The sequence below is a fragment of the Haliaeetus albicilla genome, chromosome 13 (assembly GCF_947461875.1).
Source record: "Haliaeetus albicilla chromosome 13, bHalAlb1.1, whole genome shotgun sequence".
In the NCBI taxonomy this organism is placed as follows: domain Eukaryota; kingdom Metazoa; phylum Chordata; class Aves; order Accipitriformes; family Accipitridae; genus Haliaeetus; species Haliaeetus albicilla.
In genome coordinates this window covers 17,048,629-17,075,682 of record NC_091495.1, presented here as the reverse complement: position 1 = coordinate 17,075,682, position 27,054 = coordinate 17,048,629, and the positions used below count along the sequence as shown (strand labels likewise).

At 48.0% G+C, this 27,054-nt stretch overlaps 1 protein-coding gene and 1 long non-coding RNA gene across 2 annotated transcripts in view; one reads left to right on the top strand and one right to left on the bottom strand.

Annotated features, from left to right (window-relative positions):
* Nucleotides 1–22,958, bottom strand: part of LOC138688599 (uncharacterized) — a 25,947-nt gene extending 2,989 nt beyond the window's left edge. Inside the window, exons 1-5 of the long non-coding RNA XR_011327482.1 lie at nucleotides 22,825–22,958; nucleotides 19,822–19,905; nucleotides 16,382–19,436; nucleotides 13,389–13,512; nucleotides 2,552–4,666 (exon numbers count right to left, since the gene is read on the bottom strand). This is a non-coding gene — a long non-coding RNA (uncharacterized lncRNA). The remainder of the gene's footprint in view (nucleotides 1–2,551; nucleotides 4,667–13,388; nucleotides 13,513–16,381; nucleotides 19,437–19,821; nucleotides 19,906–22,824) is intronic.
* On the top strand, nucleotides 22,398–27,054 carry SIX2 (SIX homeobox 2). The gene is made up of 2 exons (XM_069800300.1): nucleotides 22,398–23,385; nucleotides 25,846–27,054. The coding sequence occupies exons 1-2, from the start codon at nucleotides 22,826–22,828 to the stop codon at nucleotides 26,147–26,149; spliced, it is 864 nt and encodes a 287-aa protein (XP_069656401.1). The 5' UTR covers nucleotides 22,398–22,825; the 3' UTR covers nucleotides 26,150–27,054.

The following is a 27,054-nucleotide window of genomic DNA, read 5'->3' as shown; positions in this document are numbered from 1 at the left end:
GTAATCTACTTTTCAAGCAAAACTATTTGCTGATAAATATTCTCAACATATTTTGTTACAAAATGGCCAACTTGAATTAGAAACTGACATTTTCTTTTTTTGACTGGGAGGTGCATCTTAAACACTGGTGTCCTGAATTGAAATGAAATGGGAATTGTTGCATGTTCAGGGATGATATTTGTTCTGGCGTTCTCTGTTGTCCACATATTCACATTAGGCTAATTTTTCCTATTTCTGCATTGCCATATACTTGGCAAGTACAGCAAAATAAACAGTAGCATAGTTAATCAACCCAATCTTGTTGGAAAGAGACTGAAGGGAGACCTTTGTTGTTGTGGAAACCTAGCAGTGACAGAAAACCCTGTGCTTCTCTTTGTCTATAAGAATTAGTTGGAAATTGAGTCAATTGGGAAATAATAGCTATAAATATGTTTATGAATTACTGGCTTTATCCCACAAAGCATTTTTGTCAACATCCAATATTAAAAAGTGATCGAAGTTCAAGCACAGGCTTAAAATGAAGCATATGATTAAATGCATATTCTCTTTGGGAGGCATTAATAAAAGTCTGCTTTTTCACTGTTATGCCTGTTACACTGCCAGGGGAGCTTATCCTCAGAACCAAGGGGACAGAAGGCTTCCTGTAAGGCAAGAGGTTTACTTCACCTTTATCCGCAGTAAAGATATAGAGATATAAGATGGCTGCCTTCTGCAGATGGAAATGATGGATCTACTTCTTGTCTGCCGTTCCAAGTTCATGCAATTGAGGACTATAGGTCATTTCTCTCACAGCTTTTTCCTTCTACTCAACGTGCCAGAAAAGTGTGATAACTCATTGTAACCTATACTTCAGGCAGCTATCAGATCAACCAAACACTGATCAGGCAATTACAAATACTGGAAAGTAATGCGATGTCTTGCAGAATGTATATATCTGCGTCTCTTGGAAGTAAATATTTGTGTGCGTAAAAGTGACCTTGGAGCACACCCTGACTGTAACCATGGCTTGGTCTCTCTTTCTCATGATCCCGCATCATCTGGATCCCGTTCAAGGACTTTTGAGTAGTGGGGAATTGAGTAAGTTTGCATTTCTATATGGTAAACTTCTTCTCTAGGGTCTACCTAAGAGGCAGGGCTGATCCTGAGAGCATTTGGAAAGCTCTCAGCACCTGAGACAAGGACATACAGTACTTCCATAGTATTAAAACCAAAACAACTTCACCCAAAAGAGCTATCATCCCCATACAGCACCTTGTACAGCAAGAAGTTTTGTCCCAGTGGCCAAGTCAGCTCTACAGCCCCAGCCACATTTCTTCTTACTCTGAGCCTCTGCCCCAGGCTTGGCTGGGGAAGGATGTGGCTGAGGAGCAGGGCTGTGAGCATTTCCCCTTCTCCCTCATCCAGGTGGTGGGAGAAGAGGAGGGAGAGGACATGGCTCTGAGGCTTTTTGCCTCCTCTCTCTTCCTTGGCCAGGTGTTACAGAAAGGGTGGTGGGGAGGGAAATACCACATTGCTTACCCCTAGCCAGCAAAGAGGAGAGAAGTGCTCTGAGTGGGATTTACATTGCAGAAAGTGTGCTGTTGGATAGCTGAGGGAATAAGAAGGGGACCGTCCCACAAGAGGTGGGTAAGGGGTAGGTACATAGTCAGGAGGAGTCCCGTCCCTGTAACACCCTCCCACACACATATCCCTCAGAGTTGCACTGAAAAGCGATCTGAAGTGCTACCCGGGACAGCCCAGAGACTGTCCTGTTCAGCCTTGTGAAAGTGGCATTGTGCCAGTTCCCCGTAGCTTCAGGCAGAAGCAGTGTGCCTTGTCTCTTTAAAATGACAGTCAAACATGGCCTTGAATGGGGCTGCAGCAAACAACTCCTTCCAACACTTTATGCAGAAGAATGTATTTTTAGTAATTAGAACACATACATAATTTTAAGGATCCACTCATATTCCACATCTCTGATAGAAACAGTATCTCTCTTACAAATGTCTCGTGCATTTTCCATTTGGACATGGCCAGTGGTTTGTCTAGCTATGGTGAGAACACCAAATGCATGAAGGGCTCATACATGTTGACCAGCATGACCCTGCTCAGTCCAAAGCGAGGTCCATGGAGCATGGGTAATACAATACCACCTTCATTCTTCCCAAACACTGTGACCAGCTGGAAGTCAAACTGACCACAACACTAGAAGAGCCACCTCAGAGCTTCCCTGGCCGACCGGGATGCCCATGGCCCCAGAAAGTCACTTTGGCTTGTGAGGCTGTGTTCATCAGCTTGGAGAGCACTGCTCCCTCTGCCAGCTGTTGCCAGGGGCCAGTGACACTGATTTAGTGCCCCTTTGTGTCATTCTCCTGGCGCTGTGAATCTGACACCACCGGTATTTTTTAAATAGCACAATGCAATGTATTAAGAGCCAAGGGGAAATTTGGGTGTCTGTGTTGCTGTTTGATAAATAACTATCTTATTAATATAAGAACTTGTCAGCACACTACAGATGCCATGAGTGTTTGAATCTCTGTGTGTCTGTATGTGTTGGATTGAAAACACAAACCTTTAGACATGAAGGGTGGGAGGATGTGGGACTGTGTATCTCTGCCACATGTTGGTCAATCTTGGCAAGGAACCTTTCCCATTTCTGTACTTCAACTGTACTTGAAATCCAGTGAGAGCCTAATTAAAATTAATGGAGATATAAAATGTTGGGGGAAAGCAGGGCAGCATAAAAATAGAAATGCTAACGCTAGAAAATATTAGATTTCCATGAAATCTCTTACAATGCATTTTTTTCAAATTAACATATCACAATATTGCTCTGGGACTTGCAAAAGTCTTCAGAGTGTAATATATTAAAAAGACTATCATACTGTAATAAAATAATGACATTTACTTGACTTTTACCTCCCTGCAGTCCTGGAATCAGTAGCCAATACATAATCAGCTTTCCCCTATTCATCTCACATCTCAACAGCCTCTGAAACAGGAACCTCCTGGCCAATGTTGAAGTGACAGTGGAGCAGCGGTCCTAAGTGCTTCGGTACCCACTGAAATCCCTTTCCACAGCTGTACCACTTGGTGTCTCCATGCAGTTTAGTGCGGAGTGGGCAGCAGGAGCTCAGAGGGTTTTTTCCATGAGGCTGTTGGATGTACAATGTTCTGTGACAAATCTGCTTAAAACCTGATTGTGCAATATGGCTCCAGTTGTGTTTTAATTCCACCCTCAGTCATGACACTATTAAGGGGAAAAAAAAAAAAGAAAGGTGAAAGCTAAGCAGTTTTTAAAAAATAAGACTTCAAACTCTGCTATGCACTCATCATAAATATATCATTATGCAATGGAGTCACTATTCGACAAGGTAAATTGGAGTGCCTTAACCATGTTTTTCTATGGTTTAGCTTGTGTCTTTTTTTTGCAATGTTTGTTTTGAGGATAATTGCAACCCCTTGACACATTTGTACCCTTGAGTTATTGATACATATTCTTAAGCCATAGGAACAGAGTTCATTCAGATCAGGGAAAACTTAGTGAGATTGCCTGCGAGGATTTTAAGCAAAAAGCTCATAGCAACTTTTTTGCTTCATACAGATCTATAATCCTTACAGAAATAGATGTTTAATTAATGAAATCTATACAACCCACGGCCAAGTGAGCAATGAACTCTCAGTAAATTATCCCTAGCAGATGGAGGGGAAAAAATCCTGCTGTGTTATTGCAAGGGTGCGTTAAGGACGCCAAAGAGAATGTAAGAAGCTAATATCTCCTATCCCAAAGTACCTCTTGAGTCCAATTTAACAACTAGTGAAATTCCTCTTTATTGCACTCTTGAGTCACCTGGGGTACCTGGTGGCCTCGTGCACTCCTGTGTGCTACAGGTGCAACCCAGACCACGGGTGGGTGGCGTGGGCACACCACTACCCTTGCTAGGGCTCTGCTGCTCCCCAAATTCCACTACAGGGAGATTTTTTCTCTTCATGACAGGCTGAGGACACAGTTGTGAAGAGTGCAGTAGAAGGCTTGTGCTCCCTGCCCATAAATTCAGCTATCGGTTGCAATAAGAACATAAAATTATCTTATTTTGCATGATTAAATGAAGATTGACACTAGATCAAATTATTGGTTGAAAGCTTGTGATTTCAAAAACTAACCATGGTTTTGAAGCAACTACAATGCACCTGTAAATTACTTGGAAACACTTCTGCATTTACATGAAGCAATCTGAAAAGCTACACGCTATTAGCTACATTTATGAACTTTGATTCCATCATATGCCAAATTATTTTAATCTTTTAAGTCACTGAGGCATAGACAAATATTGGAGTGGGTTATTTATTTATTTTGTAATCTAGACAGATTTCAGAGATCATTCTAGGCATTGGTTAAAGTTTTTGGATATGAATCATGTGCAAATATAAACACAGATAGACAGACAGCTACTCTATGCCTGATGCCAGCAAAAGCTTGCTCTCACGTCCCAGCCAGCATGTCTGGTGTCTTTACTAGTGAGAAAGGTCTGTGGTCGCTTTGGGCCAGACATTACACCTCTGTCAGCCTGGGGGTCTGGGGCATGCTCTTCAGTAGGTGCAGGATCAGTTCCTAGGCCTGCTGCCAACAAATTGGGATGCCATTTTAATAGATACCGGATGCCTTTTCTCTGGAGATAAAATTCATCTAGAAGACAAGGTTTATTTACCGCTCAAGCTCTCAAAGCATGTGTGCATGGATCTTTGAGTGAGAAAGACCTGTAACATAAAAACTGGCTTAAAGCAGTTAGGTTTGGACAGTTTGGAACTAAATTTCTATTATCAATTTTTGATTGTTGTTAGCCTGGTGCGATGCAAGTTTGTGAAGCTGATGCAAGATAAAAGGGTCCTCCAGTGCTAACTATTTCCAGAGCCCTAGCAAAAGGGGTTTTGCTACTGTTGTGTTTCTTTAAAAGCACTATTCCTAACATGGTTTGTACTGCAGCCCACAAGCCTTGCTAGTACTCTGAAACATCATTTGGATGAGAAATGCCAGACCTCGCAATGTGGTGATATAATACACTAATAAAGCAAATTCTGCGCAGTGTTCAATAGGAAAGATTTTTCATTTTATGAAGAATTTTTATTTAATGTATTTTTTCTTAAAAGCAGTGACACTATATCACCCATAATAAATCATTCTTGGCGCTCATTAATGACTTTGTTATCCATTTCCACCCTCTCTGTTTCTAAGTTACAGAAACAAGTTTGGGAGTGCAGTGGGAGGCAGCTGAATGCTCCAGCATTCTGCTGTGAATCCAGAGTATTTTGTTAAACCTCTTGCACTATTTCCAAAAAAGCTAGAAATACTTTCATGGCAATGGACTACAAGGGGCTGTCTTTTTCTATAAAATTCTAAACACACACATTTTCCTTCCTGATTTTCTCTGCATGTGTCAAAGTTAGGCAGGAATTCTATAGCACTTAGTACTTGCTGATGTAGAAATGACTGCCAAATGAATGGTTTATACTGGAATATCTCATTATTTATATAAGTATGTTACAGTATGGACATTTAATTTAGTTCTCATTCCAAACCCATGACAAGTCACTTTGACACCTTTAAGAAATGTTTCACATATGGTAAGATGCAGCATTCAAAACTGTAAAGGGAAAAAAAATAGATGACTTAAATTAAAACAGAGATTTTTAAACAATCAAAGGAAATACTTCAAGTTTGTAATAATGCATCTCAGCCATTCAATAATTTTAATGATAAATTAACATTTCTGGGGACCAAGGATGGTACAGTAGTTTTGGGGGTTTGCTCTTTTCACTTTCAAAAGACCTAGGGCAAAATTTCGCATGCATTAATGGAAATGTCTTTTTGGATATGAGGAGTGAAAGCTTTCATGGGAGGTTCTGATATGTTGTGGTGCTGCTGCAGATATGAACATAAGTGAATCCAGGCACCAAGCCCGGGTACTGAGACAGCCAGGTGGGGATTTGGTACTGCACCCGCAACTCCCTATGCCTGTCTCTTACCATCTCATAGCCTTTCAGTTCATGAATAAAATAGTCATGTTTATCCCCCACTCCACATAAAAATACCATTTTAGCTGAAATACATCTCTGCCGTAAAACTAAATCAGACTACTTGTGTAATGGAGCTGACTGGAAAGTAGCACCAAAGCTTGATTTACAGTGTAGGCTAGGTGTGGAAGTGTTTGGTTTCAAAGCTGACAATTTATAGGGAGCACTTTCTCTACAAAGTGTGAGTTTGAGCCATGAAGTCTGGCTTTGGAATGGCAGCTGTCTGGGTACTGCCAAGATTTGGGGTGCTCCTACTCAGCATGATGAGTGACCTGTTTGCCAGGACCCCTCACAGCAAGGAGCACGCACTAGTGCTCTAGTATACGGATGACCAAGAGGGCTAATAAGGCTAAGAATAAGACTAGTAACACTGGGTTGCTACTGGGTGAAAGCCTGCTGTGAACCCTCTCCATGCCTGCTTGCTTAGCTTCAAGAGACATAAGGTGTGGGGCTTGAAAGTAAGCATGGCCTCAGCATGCAACTGAAGCACATAATGACCTGTTGTGCTCTTTGACCATGATATTGCACCAAAGTAGTAATGTTTTTCTACTTAGAGGGCAGCAAGCAGGCAACCACATATGTGGGGAAAAACCTCAGTTACAGCCAGATGGTTCTCCCAAGGCACCCCGCCTTGGGACTTCCTCACAACATCAGGCAAGTGCCTTTCAGCACTTGCCACTGAGATGAAAATGCACAGAGGTGCCCGAGTTGTGTAATTCTTGCCTGGGCCTGCAATGGCCCACTCTTGCTGTGCAGGTTGGAAGTGGGCTCCAGGGTCCACTGGATTCTGTACATATATATGAATACATACATAGACAGACATAGATGGATATCATACAGGTATCAAGTAGAAAGCAGAAGTATTTTCTGTCTAGAAACGCTTAGTGTATAATAATTAAGACAGCAAGAAATTACCACTAAGACAAAGACTTAAAAGACACAAAGCACAAAGTGTTTAGAGTGTATTTTGTTTACATTTTTTAATAAAAGTAATCTTTGACAAACTCTTGAAGAGGAAGGGCTTTTAGCCAACCTGAATAATAACATTACCCAGTGTTACCAAAGTAAAGATTAAAACCTGACAGTTTTAACTCCTGAAGCTTTTTCTAACCCATTTTCATCTTTTTTCTGCTCCTCTGGATCTCCCTAACTCATGTGTGCTCACTTTCCAGCCTGATCCTCGCCCCTTCACCATGAGCTTCTCCCTTGGCCCTAAGTGCAAGAATCAAGATTATCTTCCAAGAGTATCTAAGAGGGAGGAGAGGAAAGACAATGTCAGGATAGTTTTCCTAGAGCTTTTTGTGTTTTCCTCTTTAGAATATATTCTGTGTCCTTTGGAGAGGTGGATGCATGCCCTCCCCATCCCAAGCCCTCCCCTTTGGAGAAGCAGCCACCAGCCTGGCCACCTGGGAAGACTCCTGCAGTGCATCAGGTGACTTTGCAGCCATGAGACCTACTGGAGTAGACAGAAGTCTCTCCACGAAGGCCAGTGAGGTTGCCTAGCCCAGGCCCCACATTTTAAGGTAATCTAGCATCTGTAAGAAGGGGAGCTGTATTTTTTCCAAGGAGGTTCATGTGTATCCCAAGCCAGTTAGTTTGCTACAAGGCTGATACTGTAATGGAGCCCATGAACGTTCGCACTGAATGGAAAATGAAAGGGGACTACCCCACATTTAATGAAACAAAACACAAGTGAGTCAGTCTTTAAATCTTTCGCCAGATAATTTGTCTCTCATAATGTGCTCTTTCTATCCACTAATTTGACAGTGTGTTCTTTTAAATGTAGGTATCTGATCAATGTACCTGGGTAAGTTCATCTGGCTGATGAAACAAAACAGCAATATCTAACGACAACATCTGGCACAGGTACAAACACAATCAGTCTCTCCCATTTATCTTGAGATTGCATGCTAAGTACTCTGAAATAAAAACACACTACATCTCTTCTATTTTTTGATGTTGAAAGATTTAAAAAGTGTAATCCACATTAAGCTTCTACATTTCACCAGCCAAGACTGAGTGAAAAGTGTGTACTTTTAGATGGTAACTGCACTATTCGTTGTTGCTACTAACTCTGTGCAGTTGTGGGGGGTTTGGGGTTTTTTTACCCTTGCTTATGGAATTCCTGAAAGTACTTCACCAAATCATATGTAATGTTTAATTCATATAACTTTCCCTTTCTCCTGTTTCTTAAGTGAAGCCATTAAGTTAAAACTTGAAATGAAATCTCATACATCCACCTTGAACGCTGAAGAATAAACCACAAAACAGAGATCTGAGCAAAGTTAAAACTGTGCATTTGAGAAATGTTTGGGTTATTCTTATGTTTCTAAATCAGGCAGTGTTTCTAGTATTTACAACTGGATCTATGTGCTGGTTTTAGGTATTTAGTCAATCACAAACAATTATATATTTATATCTTTGAAATTTGTTCCCATTAGTTCCACCAAATGGATAAACCCAGCAGAGATTTCTATGCCTGGAAGAGTCCCACTGGGCAAGGTTTTAAACTGTCTTATTGCAAAAAGCACCTTCAGAATACAGAATATGTGTTGGTATTTTTACCTGGTAACTCTATCTTCAACACAAAGACTTCTAGTAGTTACTGAGGGAGGTTGTTCAACCTCTAATCCCTACTATCCAGCAAGCCACATCATCTACCTCTAGTCTGTCTGCCATGGTCCCTTTTCCTACTGCGCAGCAAAGAGGAAAAAATTCTGGTGAACAACTTCTTCATATACCTTCAGAATCAATTGAGAATGGAGGAGAGGTAAACATGTCCATATGTTTGTTTCTAAGTTTACATCAGCAGAGGCTCTGATGCTATTAAGAAGTGTCTAACTTACACTGAACAGAGTTTTTTCTTGCTCTGCTTCATCAGAGAGAGCATGTACACATGCTAGGGAATGCAGAAACACTGAATTAGACACATGGTCCACTTTCTTCGTGCGTTGAATCACCCCTGTGAGGAGCTTCTTTAGGGACCTAATATGGCAATCTGTCATTCACAGAAAGGAGCACATGGAGTGTAAAATGCCGTTACTGAAATTTATCAAGAGCAGCTTCCATAACCTGCTACACTGTAAAAATGTTCACATTTTAGCATGCCAACGGAGCTTCAGCATTGATACCTTCAACAAATAGGAAGCACATGGCATATTAAGTTTGTTTACTCTCAAGTCCATGGTTCAGTTTTAGAGGATACATATGAAGAGAAAATGCAGGCATCAAGTGCCCAGGTTAAAGAGGCAAGGCCTTTTCTTGTGTGACTGAAGTGGGGAGTCACATAAAGCAAATGGACTTGGCAGTTTTCCCTTGCTCCTTTTTGTTTCTGAGGTTGAACAGCTGTCAGAAGATACTCAGAAAGTAATGTGATCCATCAATGACCATCTGTCCATGAAAAATACATAGTGTTGGAGTGAGGCAAGGAAAGGGGGATTTCATGGGCAAGGTTGTTCAGCCTTTCTCAAATAAGAGACCAGTTCATGTAATCTTGTTGGGTCTCTGAACTGGAAACAGATAAGGAGAGCACCAACAGCATACTGAATGGCCATATTGTTAGAATTAAATTAATCTGCCCTTGAACTCCAGAGTTTAGAACTGGATTTCATCTCCTGCAGCTTTGCTTGGTTTTGAATCTAGTATCTCAATTCAGACTAATCTATGTTTTGACATGTCCAAAAGGGTGAATCTTCTTAATATGAAGTTAATATCTAAGTTGGGCCCGTTTCTGCAAGTAACTCAAACACAGACACAAAGGAACGGAGAAAACCAGTTCCCACTGGCTCCCATGGGATTTGGTGGTGGTTGTCCCATTTGTTGGGGCATATTATTTCAACAGGAAAAAGGGGATTCACCTTTCTGTTGTAGGTGAACATGAATGCTTAGTACTTTGCATTTGGGAAGAGATCACTCCTCTCCCCTGTCTATGCTGCCATAGATTGTAACTAATGAAAAGCTGCTCATTATCTCTACTAAGCAGACACTAGATTAATGTAATGCATGGCAGTGGGGAGCATTAAGAGAAGTGCAAAAAACTCCTATGTTATATATCCACTTCTGTGGAAATGGATATTGCAACACGTATTATTTCCTGCTGACTTTCCTCCTTCTTCACTGGCCTTCTTCACTCAAGTTGGTTTTACACCAATTGTGCAAAATCATCCAAGTCATCAGTAAAGGTATGACAGAAAATCTAATTAGTACTTACCTTGCTACCAAATTTTTCAACAAACCAGGTGGCAATGAAAGAATTTAACATAGACATCAATAAAGAGTGTATTCTGTTTGCAGTCTCCAAATGGTTAGTAGCTTCACCACAACAGGGTGTGCTTGTCAACTGTACTGCATGTTTCACCATTTGCCAAAGAAACAGATCTGATGCAGCAATATTCTGAACTCTTTGTTTCAGCAAAATTCCCATCGATTTAATGAGAAGACGCAAAGAAGCCCATATTTATAAAAAGATTAAGTCTACATATGTGTGTGTGTGTGTATGTGTGCATGCGTACATCTATGTAATATATGTACATGAAGAACAGAGGCACACAGAGAGAAATCTTCCCTTTTTTTTCCTGGCTGATAAGTTATTGACTTAAATGGAAGTTTTATAAGGAATGAAGGCTTGAACTCCTGCAAGTATTTACCCTGTGTTTCAGCTCTGAGTTTTTATCTGATTTTGACCTCCTGTGGCTCTCTGATTTTAAAATAGCCCCTCCTAATTTGCTGAGGATATAAGGTATAGCAAGCTGAACAAGACACAAGACTCCTCAGATATAGGTATTTTCTCATTTAAAAAAGAAAACTCAAATTTACATTTGCACTCTTTCCCGTCTCTGTTATGAATCTAAGTTGTCAATCTAAATGGTCAAATCCAGTACTGTTGGATTTTTAGCATAGCAAATATTGGACAGTCTTACTCAAAAAGTTTCACCCAACATGCAAACTTACTATTCATTATTATTGCTAATTGCACGGGTTTATTGTAGAGTTTATTATTAAAAGATAGGATTACTCAAGTGCTAACTTCTAATGGGAGTTTAGAGGGCAAGGGTTAGCCCTTGGAAGTAAGGTCATGTGGTTCTTTTGGTTTGTTGTACATCAAATAGGAAGGTTCTGCTAATTATTACAGAAATCTACATTCTCCCTTTTGTACACTAACGAAAAGGTTTTAGAAGAAAATATTGAGAGTTCTGTACTTAATACAGATTTCATAAAACTATAAATTCTTGGCACACTAGTTAGACATATTTAACTTATGTGTGCCTAATCTGTATTTTTAGAGGATTTCTCTATCCAAGAGTTCTGCTAGCTATAGATTACTTCCACACAGAAACACACACATCTGGGTGTTAGCATCTGTACAAGATTTGATTGGTTGCATATTTGCCGGTGAATTTTCAGATGTGGGCAAAAAAAATCCTATTTCTTGAGGACTATATAAGGAAATAGTTCAAGTCTTGACATGACATCATATTATTCAGCAGCAGATTATCAGCCTGCATCACCACATAGTACACAGTAATTAGTTGTTTATTTAACATATGGCAGGAAAAGTGCCTGCTTCGTCAAACTCTACATATAATGATCATTTAAACTTTGCTGCTTCTATAATGCCTTGGAAAAGTTCCCTTTATGCTCAGAATGATTGAGCGAGGATCAGATTATGGGTCTCCAGAGATCAAATAAGACTTCTCAAAAGAAGAAGAATGATGTACATCTGCTTTAGTGTTGAAGGTTACATAATATCGACCATATCTCAACACCTTTGGAGTCTTGAAAGACTAGCCCAAAGGAAATATACACCAGGAACAAGATCTTGCACTTCTTTGGTGCTTTTAGAATACTCTGAGACATAAGCAGAGACATAAATGTTCATCTTCTTGTCCCCAAGGAATATAGAATCAATTTAAAAGAGTCATAATTAATAGTAATGTGATTTTTCTTCCTAAAATGCCTGCCTGACATTGAAGACAAAAGGTTTTTGCATTGTTCAGGAACAGTTCCTCCTTGTGAAAATATTAGTCCCATAATACTGCCAAAATCTGTGCCATCCTAGATGGTCTGCTATTCTGTGTGCCAGATGCCTAATTGGAAGATGCCTGAGGGAAGTTCATCAACACCATTGAAAGATTTCAGACTTTGACTTTCATAAACCTCCTTCTACTTCTTATTTCATGCCAAATCCTCTTTTCCCCCTACTCTTTCAGCTTCTTCAGAACCCTGACCCAGAGTTCAGACCTTCTGGGAGCCACACACAGAAATTAACATTGTCACACTCCATTAACTTCTTTGTGCTTGGGGTATTTCCCCTATTACACAGCTAGGGTAGGCAGCTAGCAAAAGTCTTTCCTACTCTCTGGACACACGTTACAAGGCTAAACAGATTGCATAATTAATGATGGTAAATACATAGCATCTTTGACAGGATGGGAACGAGGTCCACAGATGTTCTCAAAATTCTGTCAGAGGTACATCACTCATCAACATAAAGGTGTTTGTCATGTGAGGTTGAAACACTCAGCCAAATTACTCACTAATGTCAGGCAAACTACGAGCCCTCTAATTACCTGAATGTAGTTGATGTGCTTTAGATTTATATTGCATACATCTACCTTAGAGTTGGCCATGGCTTATTTATCCAAGAGGCATTTTCTGCACCTTCTTCAGCTGGAGGAAGAAAATACAGCTATTGCCTTTGAAAATGAGTGTGTGAAAATAAAAAGTGCTCCTGACTCCTTACTCTCTATCTGTGGCACCAGGCCACAGAGGATTGTGAGGCGTCCACAGACACCCTCTGCCTCCTTGAACTCTCCCTAGCTGAAACCTTCCCCCATGACGCAGTGTCCTCATACATTCTGCAGCTGTGGAGAAAAGAGATGTCTTATTGATGAAATTCATACTCTCCCATCCCTCCAGGAGTCTCTCACCTAGCTGAGGACTTCATCTTATTTAAGACCAGAAATCACTGCAGTCATCCTGGGCTGGCCTCCAGCAATCCCAGGATCATTTGTGTATCTACAGCCTCCTCTGGGATGTTGCCCAGACCATGTTTGGTTCTTTTGTTTTGCAGTCTTTGTTCATTCTTTTTGCCCTGATCCTTTAAACTAATCGCCCCATCTCTATCTTCTGTATTCAAATGTCTCAAAGAACAGTTTGATGGATTAAGAGAACCATCTTCAGGCACGGCCCTCTCCTTGCTGAATTCATACCACTCACTCACCTCTGCCAGCCACAAGTTTGGCATCCAGTTTGGCACTGGGTACTTTTCCTTCCCTTATGTGCATTAAACATGCTCATTACACTACAGCTTCCACATCATAACTCATGTACCTCACCCAGTTATACCTCTTTACTTTCTTCTCTTCTTGGAAGCTGAAAATCACTTCTTTATGATGACTGTAAGGCCCAGTTCCCAGACTTCTTCAATGCACGCCAAATGCTGCTGCCAACCTGCTTCCACTTGAAAATAAACATGAACGTGTCACCCTCACCCACAACTGTATTTGTTTCAGAATGTTGATCAGAAAAAAAGAAAAAAAAGACTTTTGTTCTGTAAAATTCTTCCTGGGCTTTGTCCAGTTTATCTCATGCTCTATTCCTTTCTCCTACCATCTCTCTTATGTGACTGAACTGAAAAACCTCAAAATTAAGGAAATATTTATCAGGTTATATTACTCCGATGTGGTTATCCTACTGTTTAAGAAAAGGTTTAGATTTAAAGAAATGGCAATCTGTTTTTCCATGAAGTAAAATTAAACAAATATTAATTAAAACAGCGAGACATATACAAATACAGGTAAATACATGCATGTGCGTGTGTCTGTGTGTACACACACACTTTAATGAGCAATTTCCTCATTGTTTTCTGGCTGTAGCAGGTAGCAGATATAGAAAAATTGAGAGGTAGTTACACAAGAATCCCATGCTTTACAGATCACTGTCACTCAGTGAAATCTTCAGCCCTATGCCTAGTACCTGGGCTTCCTCTGCAACTTATGGGGAGAATGAAACACCTAAAAATTACTTAAGCACTGATTAAACCCTGTTAGAAGAAGGACAAAGTAGTGAGTCTCAAGAAGGTGGGAATTTAAGTCCCGTCTTGCAAAGATGTTTGAACTATGTCCCTATTGCTAAGTACAACAGGTCTGGGAACCCTTCTCTGGCCCTGAGGCTAAGTGGCATTTGTCACTAGGTCTTTGGGTCCCAAGTGGTGCCTCTGTGGTTCAAAAAACCACTTATTTCCTGTGGGGTTTTAGTTCTGAGTATCAGACATAATATAAGGGATGCATTATAAATTGTACAGGTGATATTTTCATAGCAAGAAGCTGAATGAGGGTATGGACTGAGAGCATGGAAGCATTCCTGGGACTGCAAAAACTTCTGGGAGAGTGTTGGAGGACTGGAATAGTGCAGGATGGAGGGAGTCAAACCAGGTGCTATCTAGTGCAGACTGCACCCTGGGTGTGATCCCTGGTATGCATGGCACCCCCAAGCACTGCCTTAGAGGGATCACAGCCAAAGCTGTGCCTGGGAGCATGCTAGCAGCCAAACGCCGTGCTTGAGTTCACACCCACTCCTTACACTACAAAGCAGCAGAGTTTGCTACCATTAGCATCTACTTCTAGTGGAGATGATGTGCCCTTTATGCACCTTACCATGCACACGTGACTAGGCTATTGGAGGAAATAGGATGTGGGGTATGGTACCCCAGCAGCAGATTGTTTCTTAACCAGTAAGGTATAGAGCCTCAGTCTTGCCTGCTGAAGTGGCTTAACTAACTGAAACCAATTCATTGTTCACTGGACTGGCCTTTTCCGCATCTTAAATGAGCAACAAAATCAATCTTAGTCTAGTCATAAAGTCCTTGTTTATAAGGAAGATAAAACTGATGACAATAATTAAAAAAAAAAAAAAAAAAAAAAAGAATTAAATGGGATACCAGGTCTGTTTAAATTACATGGTTTTTTTCTGGGAAGTAAAAGGTCCACCGTGTTATTTGAGCTCATTCAACAACCTATGAAATAAAGGGAAGAAGACATCAAAGGACAGAAAAAGAATTAACCCAGGAAAAAGGGAGGTTGAAACAATCCACAGAGGAAAATACAGAACATTGTCACAAGTTCAGAAGCCGCAAATTTTCCACTGGAATGTCGATGAGCTTTAAACTGATGTTAAATTATCTAAACTATCTAGCTATCCACAAAGCTTTTCCTGTAGTTTTGATCTGTATGCAAAGCTTCTGAGAGAATTGCAAGACATGACAAGTAAACTAAATTGCACTTCCTAATTTCTGCAAATAAGGCAATTTACCTATCTATTACAAAAATTATTGGGAGTTAAAATAAACTGAATGCATTCTGAAATATTATGAAGTTTCCCTTATAAGCAATAATTGTTTTGGTTTTAATTAATACTGGTTTGTTTGGGGTTTTTTATCCCCAACAGCAAATTATAGCAATTATTTAAAAGGAAAAAATTCCCCAACCGGAACAGATTCCAGTTAAATCAGTGAAATCAGTGAGTGTTGTTTGACAATATCTCTGTGTGTATTACTTGATAACACTACATTACATTTCAGCTTGCCTCAGTCTTGCAGAATTTAAACGATGGATGTGTTTATGGGCCTGCTACACTCCATAGAGCATGGAAGAACTTACGCAATCTCTTTCGGGGCGGGGCGGGGGGGAATCCGCATATGCTTAAATAGTGCTTGCTCCCTGATGCTTGACAAGGATACCTGTGTCTGGGGCCCACGGTAAAATGGGAGCTTTGGTTGTTTTAGGGACTGCGCTTCCTTCTCTTGCCCATGGGATGGAAAGAGAAGAGGGTGGGACCCCCCAAAACCCTCTTGTACCATTATGCACCAGGACGGGGACCTGAGCTCTGCTGACTTGCAGGTAGGGCAGGGTCGGAGACCGCTATTCTTAAGAAGAGAAAGGATTTCTTTGTCAGGGTGATGGCCTCCGCGAACCACCTTTGACAGTACTGGGGGAGACTTTACCAGGCCGAGTCTATCTGGAAGACTGAAGCATATGAAGGACGGAGCCTTGTTTTCCCTCCGCAGCCGTCGGAGCTGAGTATTAGAGCCCTCTAGTGAGATTTCTCGGAGACGATCTCCCCCTCCGGCCCCGTGGGGCCGGCCTCAGCCCAACCCGCGGCCGGGGGAGCCGCTTTCCTTCCCGGGGCGGGGGGGGACCCCAAATTCCCGCTGGCGCTGCAGGAGGCGGCCGGAGGTCTACCCCCGCCCGCCCCCCCCCTTAAGCATGGCCCCCGCCACGGCCCCCGCGAGAGCGCGGGGTCTCGGGGCCGCGGGGCGCGCGGCCCTCACCTGCGCCACCGGCACCTGGGCGGCCGCCGAAATGCCGGGGGTGCCCCCGCCCTGAGACACCCCGGGCCGCTGCGCCAAGGGTGCCTGTGCTTACCCCCCCACCGCCCCCGAGGCGGGGATGGAGTACCCAGGGAGCGGCAAGACGGTGGCTGAGACCCCGAAGCTGTCAGCTGCCTGGGGGGGGAGGGCAGGGGGGAAGGGAGGGCAGCCTGTTCCTAAAAATACTCCCCCCGCCAAATCCCCGTGAGCCAGGGATGGAGACGGTAACAAAAATGCCTTGAATCGGTAGGAAGAGTGGACAATATTCGTGCTTTCCTCATCATCTTGGAATAATCAGCGGAATTAACTGAGGTCGAGGAAACAGGCTCTTGGGTTAGTTGTGGGAGGCTGTGAGAATAGGGGGCAGCCATTAAAAGAAACCTGATCGCTATTCATCAACTCGGAAGAGGGGAAAGGAGGAGAAAAAAAAAAAGACCTCCGTGGCTCAAGCTCATACCAACCTGGTCTATCTGTGATCAAGAAGATCCTTGGAAACAAGAAGTTTACAAATATTGTCAAATTGATGCTTGTAGTGTGATTTAAGTTGTCAGTCCCGCAGAAGCCCACCAGAAGTTTAGATTCAATGCCCTGCATTTCTGGCTAGTTGTTGCCAATCCCCTAAGGCAGAGAGCTCGCTCTTTCCTTATTTTAACCATATGTGCCTTTTGTTGTTGTTGTTGTCTTGTCTGTAAACTGTACGCTGTCTGCTGAAAGAGTCCCCTTGTGCCGCGGAGCATCTGAGGCGGTCCCCGCAGCCGGCAGCGGCGCGGGGGCCGGGTGGGTACCGGCCCGGGCCCCCCTCGCCCCCAACCCACCGGGCCGCCCCCCTGCCGGCTGTCCCCTCCGCGGGATCTGAGCCTGGCTGTGGGCCGCGGAGAGGGGACGCACCAAATAAATATCGATGCTGGGGGTGACGGTCGGGAGGGCGCTGATCGTAGAAGTGAGTGAAAACTCTCAACCCCGCGCCCGAGATTGAGAAGGGATAATAGAAAAGTAATCAGGACAGGCCGCATTAGCCAGTTGGGGGGCTATCGGGTTTCGTGGGGAGCGCGGGAGGTTACAGCGCCCTGAGCTGGGGACACAGTGCCGCCCGCGGGGTCCCACTTCACCGGGGGGCGGCCGGGAGGAGGGGGGCGGAAAGATTCACCGGGGCCAGCTCAGTCACGCCGCATCAGCCCCCAGTCTCCTGATTAATACACCTCCTTCGAAAATATTACTCGAGCATCTCGGGTCCAGCCGGCCGGGAAACGGCTCCGGGCTGGAGAGGACGGGCGGAGCTGCGGGCTCGGGGAGCGGGGCCGCTCCTTGGGGCAGAGGCTCCGCTCCCGCTGGCGCCCCGGCTCGGCCCCCCCCGGCCCACAGCACCCCGCTCCCCGCCCCGCAGCCCAACAACGTTTTCTTTCAAGCGGAGTTTGTTAGCATAATCGAGTTACCCGCTACATATCTGAAATCCTTTGCCGGTCCCCTTGAGGAACAGCGCATTGCGCGCAGGAAAAGCTTTGAATTATTCCTTTCGCCCCAAATCACCGAACAACAAACGATTGTTGTTTGCCTTAATTTAGTTACGCGCAGTGTTTTCCTCCGTCGTGTTTTCTTTTTCAGTCGGGGCAGGATCTTAGTGCCATCTGTGATGGGATGGACCCGGGTTTTAAACAAAACGCAAAAATAAATAAAAGCGTGAATAAATAACGGGAGGGCGGGGGGAACAACCCGCGGTTCCGTGTTGCAAACTGCCTCCGTGAATCCCCGGCGAGCTTTAACCGCCTGAAGGGGTCGGGTGCCGCCAGGGAGAAACGTGTGCGCCTGGGGTGCCCCGGGAAAACTCGCTGAGGTTCGGGGGTGGGGGCCAGGTAGGCCCGGGATCCTAGCAAAGGTCGCTGTGATTCATTTTAAAAAGCTAGCGGGAGTAGCAGGTTAATTGTGGCAGGCTTTCGGCCACGTTGAAGCCCACCGATTTTAAGGGGGAAAGCATACTGCACCCATCCCCAGAAAGAAAAAAAAAATTAAAAAGGAAAGAAACGAAAACTTGGAGTTGTTCGCCATTCGCTTGCTCTCCCTACAGTCCTTGCCACGGTATTGGACATCTGCGGGGAAGATGTGTTTCATTCTGGCAAGTGAAGATTGCGGGTTTATCATTTGTTCGCTACTCCTGCCGATAAAAGCGCCCCTCGGAGAGGCACCGTCTCCCTGCCTTTCCCAGGCGTGGAGCCGAGGCCGGCTGGCAGGAGCGTGCGTGTCCTCAGCCTTGCGCGAGTGGGCGAAGGGAGGTGGGTAGCAATCCCGCTGCCTCCCGCCTCTCCGGCCGAGGGTTCGCCCCAGCCCGGCGAGCGGCATTTGTGCCGCTGTAGAATGGGTGAGGGGGGCCGCAGAGGCAGTGGTCGTAGGGGCTTGCGGAAAGATGCGGGGCAGGAGTGTGGGTGAATCGGTTCGTGTCTTTAATGGGAACGGTGTGGGCGTGCAGCCTCCCACACAGGCTGCTGCCTACAAGGAGACGGTCACGGCACAGCCGAGAAGGAGATTTTCGGGTAACTGCAGCGTGATCTTGGCACTCACTCGTGGACACGAATCAGTTACGGGCAATGAAAGGCTCCTGGAAGCGACACGCCCGCCTTCCCCCCCACCCCGACCCGCACCCCATCCCTCAGACAGTCTGTGCCCCGGTTAATAAAAGGTGCATTACGATTAAACCGACTTTTTATCTCACTCCTATTTCACAATGGCTGTGTTGACACTGACGGTCTCGCACGCTGCTTCGTGCGCGGCAAAGACTGCGCGGACGGGTGAGGCGCTTCCCGAGTGGGGCCTCGGCAAAGTCACCCTCGGGGCCGGGGCCGGGGCCGGGGCCGGGTTGAAGCCCCGGGCTTCTCCGCCGGGCGGCAGCGGGGCCGTGCACAATTTTCGGTCAGCCCAGATAAAACCTTTCACCGCGACTGAGCGGAAAGAGCCGGCAGCGGCCAGGCAAAATGTTCCCGTCGGACTGGGGGCAAACGTTAGCAGGCGATTCGCGCCTCCTGCTCTGAAATATAATTGCAGGGAATGAGCTCTTTCGCAAATGCCAAAAAAAGCTCCTTGCCCGATCTCCAGATTGCCTCGCAAGTCACTACAACTTGACTCGCCCCGTGCCGTGGCTTTGCAGCCAGTATCTGCTCTCCTAGCATGTACGGGAAGATTTTTTCTTTCCCGAAAGTTAAAAGCAGTTATACAGAATTTGGAACCAGATGTCACTAATTTGCAATTGCTCTGGGATGCAAGCTGATATAGGGTGCTCGGGAAGGGACTAGCCCTGCCTCTGCCCAGCGCTGTGGGAAATGAACTAGCTTTACATGGAAGCTGCAGCCTGGCTAAGGCAGCCTAAAGTGAAAGCGCCTGCGGAGGGGCTGGCGTGTAGATTCTATACTCACATTTTAGGGTGCTAAGAAGACACTTTCTCAGATCTAAGTTCATGCAACAGGTTTTGACATCTCGTTTCCGGCTAGGGCGAACAGCTGCTCCCGTTCAGATTCAATCGTTGTGGTTATGAGATGGAAGGAAAGGAAGCGGAGTCAGGTATATCCCTAATAAATGCGGGGCGACCGAGCGCGGTAGCGGGGAGGTTGAGGGGCGGGGGGGGGAGGTTGCAGCTCAGACCTCGCTAGCGCTTTTCTCCATTGCCACGGTCCCCATCGCGGGAGGGAGCGGAACGACGCTATATTCTCCTCTGCGAAAGGCACACGGTGTGCGTGCAGAGGTCGGGGGCGGGAGAGGGGATTTGTGCTTCTCTCGCCGTTTCTGCTCAGTGTAACGTTTGCAGTGGATCGGTTCTCCCGTCCCGTGAACGTCCGCTACAGCTGCGGCTGCGAACTATCCAGCAGCTTAGGTTGGCTAGGAAGCCCTGAGATGGAGATGCTTTCGTTTACAAACAAGCACAGTTTGAATCCTGCAGAAGTCGGCCGGCATCGAGGCACTAAGCGGCCGAGGGCTCGTTTTGTAAAGGGAGGGAGGGAGGGAGAATCATGCAAGGGGGCTTTAGGGACCCGTCACCAACATCGCCGAATTTGTTTTAAACGAATTTGAGCCGTCTGTCTCTTGCCCTGGAAAGGAAGCCTCTATTTTGCGTCCGCGGGGGATCCAGGGCGGGAGCCGCCTGCTTTCCGCTGCTTCTTTATGGCAGCACTCGGGAAAAGCCCGGACAGGTAGGAGGACATGCAGCTTCCAAAGCGGAGCGCGCTCGAGAAAATACGGACATACGCGGCGGATACGCACGGGCGTCCGGAGAGGCTGGGAGCTGGACGCGGGCTGATCCGCTGCCCCCACCCTCCTCCTCCTCCTCCTCCTCCTCCTCCTGCCTCCCTCCCCCGCCGCATTTCGCCCGGCCACAGTCCTGGCGCGGGTCCTCGCCGGGAGCCGCCGCCGCCGCCGGGAGCCGCCGGGCTGCGCGCCGCCGCCCGGGCTTCGCCTTCCCCTTGGGCGGCCGCTACGCCTGCCCGGGCCGGCACAGAGGCTCCGTCCATCGGCCGCGGAGGGTCAGGCTGCGAGGCGGGGAGCCGCAGCCCGGTCACTTGTGGCTTTGCTAAATCCCTGACGCGCCTGGGCGGCTAAAACGGTACCGCGGCAGGAGCCCACAATTGCGGAGACCTCTCCTGTCAGGGCTGCAAATGGCGTAGAAGGAGCGTGTGGGATTAATTATTATTTCTGCGCAAAAGGGGAACATTAAAGCCCCTGGAAACGGCCCTGAGTTTGGGGCCGGGAGGCTCCTCCCGAGTGCCTTCACCTGGGCGAGCCCCGGCGCCCGCCGCCGCCCCGGCGGTCCCGTCCGCCCGCGCAGCCTGCGGGCCGCTCCCGCGGAAGCACCGCATCGCCCTCCGCTCGCTCGTCTCACCCGCTCATCCTCCCCCGACCTTCCAGCTTGCACAATCTGTCTCCCTCGCCTTTCGGTCTAGAGAAAAAAAGTGTAGACCGAAAAGGACGGGAAACGATACGGGTCCCTGCCCCGCAGGGTCAGTAAACTTAAAACGCGGTGTGTAATAGGCATGCGTGGGTGATAAGCGTCCGCTTAATCACGCGAAGTGTCTCTGACTTTTACACGTGTTCCTCCCCTGAATGAAACACCCCGACACGCTCCAGGAAATCAAGTAGAAATAAATGCCCGGCGTCCAGTCATCACAAACGCCAGCGCCCTGCGCACCGGAGCGTGGTGGGGCACGGCCGGCGATTAATGGAGAGGCAATCTTTCCCCAGTCCTGTATCACCATGCCTCCACCTAGCTCCCGGGCAGGTACGACCAGCGTGTAATGGGATCCCAGGTCAGGAACAGGGTCTCTATTGTATATGAGAGGCCGCGTCCCTATAAAACTCTCCCGACAGTTGTTACTGGGCGCTGGGGAGGAGGGGTAAGCTAACGCATTTAGAAAGAAACTTTCTGCAAGGGCCGGAGGCGGGTTTTTTCTCCCCACCGCAGCCGCGAGTGCCGCGGACGGCAGAGCCCGCGGTCCGGGGCGGCGGGCCCGGGATGGGGCCGCGGGATCCAGACGGGGCGGCCGGGCCCGGACGGGGCGGCAGCTCCGTCCCGCCGCGCCGCAGCGCCCTGCGGCGAGAGGCCGGGGCCCGGGCTCCGTGCTCCGGCGCTCCCCCTCTCCCCCGACGGGCGCCTGCAGCGTCAATCACGGCGGAAATTTCTCCCTCGCTAGCTAATATCTCAGCTCGCAGGGCCGCCTCTGAGTGGATCTGAGCAATCTGTCAACCCAGCCGGGGAGCCACCTCAAAACAGATCGGGTTACCCCTGATTGACAGCGTCACCATGGCAAATAATTTGACTAAAACTATTGTCTTCTCCTGGCAGTCCCCGGGTCAGATAACCGGACCAATCACAGCGCGGATAATCACTTTTCATGCCAGCTTAGAATAATATTATTTAAAAAAAAGGGGGGACAGAGAAAGAAAGAAAGGGGGGGAAAACTCCGAGAGGGAGAGGAGCGAGGCAGCAGGGCTTTACCACTATATTATGTGGGATCTTGCGGCGGCGGGGGGTGGGGGGGAAGCAGGGAGATCCCAAACCGGCGGCCGAGGGGGGTGGGGGTGGGAGAGCCGCGGCCGCTGCGAGCGCTGCAGATAGGAGACAAAAGAGGCACGAAGTTACTCTCGCAACTTGGACTTACAAAAAGGAGGCGGCCGGGGGGGGAAAGCCGCCCGCGCTCGGGCTCCCGAGACTTTTTTCTTCGCTCTTCGCCTTTTTTGCCCGGCTCCCGCGGCCGCTCCGGGGCCGGGCGCCGCCGATGGCCGCGGCCCCCCGCGCCCGGCCGTGACGCCCGACCGGGGCCCGCCGGGCGCCGCCGCCCCGGGGCCGGCCCCGCATGCCGGGCGCTGCCCGCCGCCCCGCGCCGCTCCCCTCTATGCGGCCGTAGGGTGCGCGGCGGGGCAGGGCTCACCATGTCGATGCTCCCGACTTTTGGCTTCACCCAAGAGCAAGTGGCCTGCGTCTGCGAGGTGCTCCAGCAAGGCGGCAACATCGAGCGGCTGGGGCGGTTCCTCTGGTCCCTCCCTGCCTGCGAGCACCTCCACAAGAACGAGAGCGTCCTGAAGGCCAAGGCGGTGGTGGCCTTCCACCGGGGCAACTTCCGCGAGCTCTACAAGATCCTGGAGAGCCACCAGTTCTCGGCGCACAACCACCCCAAGCTGCAGCAGCTCTGGCTGAAGGCGCACTACATCGAGGCGGAGAAGCTGCGGGGGCGACCCCTAGGGGCGGTGGGCAAGTACCGGGTGCGCCGCAAGTTCCCGCTGCCCCGCTCCATCTGGGACGGCGAGGAGACCAGCTACTGCTTCAAGGAGAAGAGCCGCAGCGTCCTCCGCGAGTGGTACGCCCACAACCCCTACCCGTCCCCACGCGAGAAGCGGGAGCTGGCCGAGGCCACCGGCCTTACCACCACCCAGGTCAGCAACTGGTTCAAGAACCGCCGGCAGCGGGACCGCGCCGCCGAGGCCAAGGAAAGGTACGGCTCCCCCCGGCGCCCGAGGCTCCCCGGGCTCGGCGAGGGCGTCTGTCCGCCAAAAGCCAGCCCCGGGAGAGGCGGACGGGACCCCTTCCCCGCCGAGACCCCGCTCCCCGCACAGCCGCCTCGGCGGCCCCGGGGCAACCCTTCGGCCGGAGGCGCTTCCTACGGCCGGCGGCGTCTCCCGCTTAAGCAGCGCGGCCGCCTCCTCCCCGCCGCAACCCGGCGTGGAGCCCCGCCGCCGCCGGCCTCGCGGGGACCGCGGCCCGCCGGGAGAGGCCGGCGGCGGCGGGGCTGAGGGCGAGGGCTCCGCGCCCCGCACAGCTCGGAGCGTGTTCTCGGGGGTTACCCCGGCGCAGAGAGGGAAAGCCGGGGCGGGGGGCGGGGGGGGCAGCCGGGAACGAGTGGGTCTGAAGGTTGTTTGCAAAAATTGCCTCTAACGTCGGCTCCTGGCGCGGCGCGGAGAGAACCGGACAGGGACTGACGCGAGCGACCTCATACCTTCCCCATTAAATTGCCGTTCGTGTTCACTACCCAGCAAGGTGCTCATGAATGCACCTTAATAGACCTATATTCGTACACCGAGCGTGATTCCGAAACCGTGTTTTTCTCCTTAAATGAGGTGAAGGGACCATTAACTGCCGGACAGAGGTTAATGCCTACACCCTTGCGTATTCGGGATGACTTTTCCGTCAGCATTCCCTGTGCCTTAGGAAGATGGCTTGAAGAAGCAAAAAGCGTCCTCTAACTGCACAGTGGCTCCTCACTAGCTCGCTGAATTGCTGGGTCCATACAGATCTGATCGTAGGGCCTGCGGGGTTAATTAACGAATTAGAAATCTCCCGTAGATCCGTCCCTCTGAGGAGACTCCTTTTCTTCGTTTCTGCCTAACGTGTTTTGGAAATGGCCAGCGCCACGGCCGCACAGCTGTGCAGCCCAGCAGGTTCGGGCTCCACACGGATTTGCTCCATACATTTCCCAAAACGGTGCTAGAGCTTTAATTTTCCTTCAAATCCCTGCAAGTGTTGGTTTTATGAGATGTTAGAGATCGTTTTTATTGCTGATAGCAGGGACTCGCCTTCAAATATCCAAAGGAAATGAAGGTTACACTTATTCCTTTTTTCTTTCCCCAAAGAATCAAATTTTAAAGTTCTCCAGAGACAAATAAGGTTTTTGACATTGAAAAATACACTTAACCTAATATTACACTCCAGGCGTTGGAAAACAGACCGTTCATGGGATTGCCATTTGCTCAAGCTAACTTGCTCAAACAGAGCTTTCTTGTCTATTTTTATTTTTTTGGCACAAAGTGTCTCCAGCCACATCCTGCAGCCCTTATTGAGGAAAAACCGTCAGCGCAATGGCTTCACTTCTCTCGACCAAATCCTGCAGGATAGGGCCCCCTCTGCCAGACTGTGTGTTTCAAAGCTTCCACAGAAGCTTTTAGACTTGCAATGCCTTCGGTATTACAGGCAGGGCTGTGTCTAAAGTATTTCTGCGAGGGCTATGTCTAAAAGCCGCGTTAGCGTTGACGGGACGGCCGCCCCCACCCCATCTTGCCCCTCACCTTTCAAAAAAAAAAACCAAAAAAACCCATATATATGTATCTGCAAGGCCTTGGCCAGCCTCCAGCAATTTCTCGGTATTTACAGTGATGAATTCGGAGATGAATTTTGAAATTACATCCTGCCTTTCTGAGCCGGCTGCCTCTATCGGTAGGCACACCGGTGGTGCTGGCTACCCCCGCCGCAGAGCCGGGTGAGGGGCCACCCAGGCTGCGCCCTCCGCCGCCCGGGCCGAGGAGGGACAGAGGGGTAGCAGCGGGCATGTGGAGCATTTCCCAAGAGGGCCAGGGAAATAAGCAAGTTAACTCTGCTTGCCTTGCCTTCCATATTGGGCTATGTTCTGAGCTTTAAGCTCAGGGCAAGGGGAAAAAAAAACATCCAGTTATTTAAGCAAGAGCCCTTCCCGCCTGACGCGAGCCTTGGGAGGCTGTGCTGCTGCTGCGCAGGGCGATCCTGCCTACAACTCGCCGTGCTTTGGCCTCCCCAGGAGAAATCACGGCCCAACTACTCTTCAGCTCTGGGACCAGTTTTAAAGTAAAAAAGTCCTTTGTTTTTTTAATGCCTTCCTCCCTCTCTTCCCTTCCCATCCTCTCCCCTCTCCCTCCCCACGCTGTGCAAACGCTTTGGGCGCAGAAAATGACGTTTTGGCAAACTGACACTTTCCGCTGGGCTAGTGGGAGACTCTGTTTACAAGCTCGGCGGACCTTAGACCTTTGTGCCAGATGAAGAGGCCTTGGAGGTTTGCAGAGTTTGTAAACCTACTGTTTCTGCATTCCCCTCCACTCGCTGCCCCCAGGACCCAGCTCCCCGCTGCCCACCACCCCTGGTCCCACGGTGCGCGCCCCAGAGCGGGGACCACACGGTGATTTCCCTCCCTCTTTTGTGTTTCATATAGGGAAAACAACGAGAATTCCAACTCCAACAGCCACAACCCGCTCTCAGCGTCAATGAACGGGAATAAGACAGTTTTGGGGAGCTCAGAGGACGAGAAGACGCCATCAGGGACCCCGGATCACACCTCCTCCAGCCCCGCGCTGCTGCTCAGCTCCAACCCTGGGCTGCAGCCCCTGCACGGCCTGGGTCACCCCCAGGGCCCCAGCGCCATCCCCGTGCCCAGCGCTGACCCCATGCACCACCACAGCTTGCAGGACTCCATCCTCAATCCTATGTCATCCAACTTGGTTGATCTGGGCTCTTAAAACAGTGTACACACTCCCTTCTTCCCATCAGCCCTCCTTTACTCTTTCTTTTTTTTTTCTTTTTTTTCCTTAATCTTACCAGAGACTTTGAAAGCGATGATAAACTCCTTAGTGGATGTGTTGTGCCCTTTGGCAGCAGGCTGGCTGCAGGTTTGGAAGGTATCGGACTCGGCTGTGGGTAGTGATGTTGTGAAAAGCCTTAAGGGTTGCTTAAAGGTGGTCTCAAGCGTGTAAGGACTGTTGGACAGGAGCTGTGATTTTCACGGCAGGCTGTAAGGCAGTTCCGTGTAGCAGCTCTTTCCAGCCTTAACTTCACAAATCTTTCCGTGGTGTCACTTGATCGGCTGGTCTGTGTGGGAAGAGACACATAGTAATCTTCTTTTTTTTTTGGGAGGGTGGGGAAGAAAGGGGAGCGCAAGGCAGCTCTTGCCATGCCTGTTTGGAAGTTACATATCGCTCCTGTTATTCTATTGTAGCTATGTATCTGTGGCAGGTGTACGATGTACAATTTCAACTAAGAATACAAAAGTTGTAGTCAAGTTATAGCAGCAACATGCGCTCTAAGCAGACTCTGTAACCTTCTTGTAGCTGATGCTATGCAGAGATGGCTTCTTTGGCCTTGTCAATGTGGTGCTTTTGCCATTTGCTGGGTGGGAAAGGAAGTGATGGCCCAGCTCCAGCCCCGGCCCCGGAGGAAGGCAGGGGCAGATTCTCCCCTCGGTGTGCAATGAGGGCAGGAGCGAGCTTTGAAAAAAAAAAAGAGGAATTGCTGCTCAAGGTTAGACCTAAATGACAGTATCAAGCGCAAGTCACTCACCTTAGTTTTGTTTATTGTTTATATTATGTGAATACATTCTTTGGAAAATATTTCTGCTTTTATTTTATAATAAAATTTAGAAATCTAA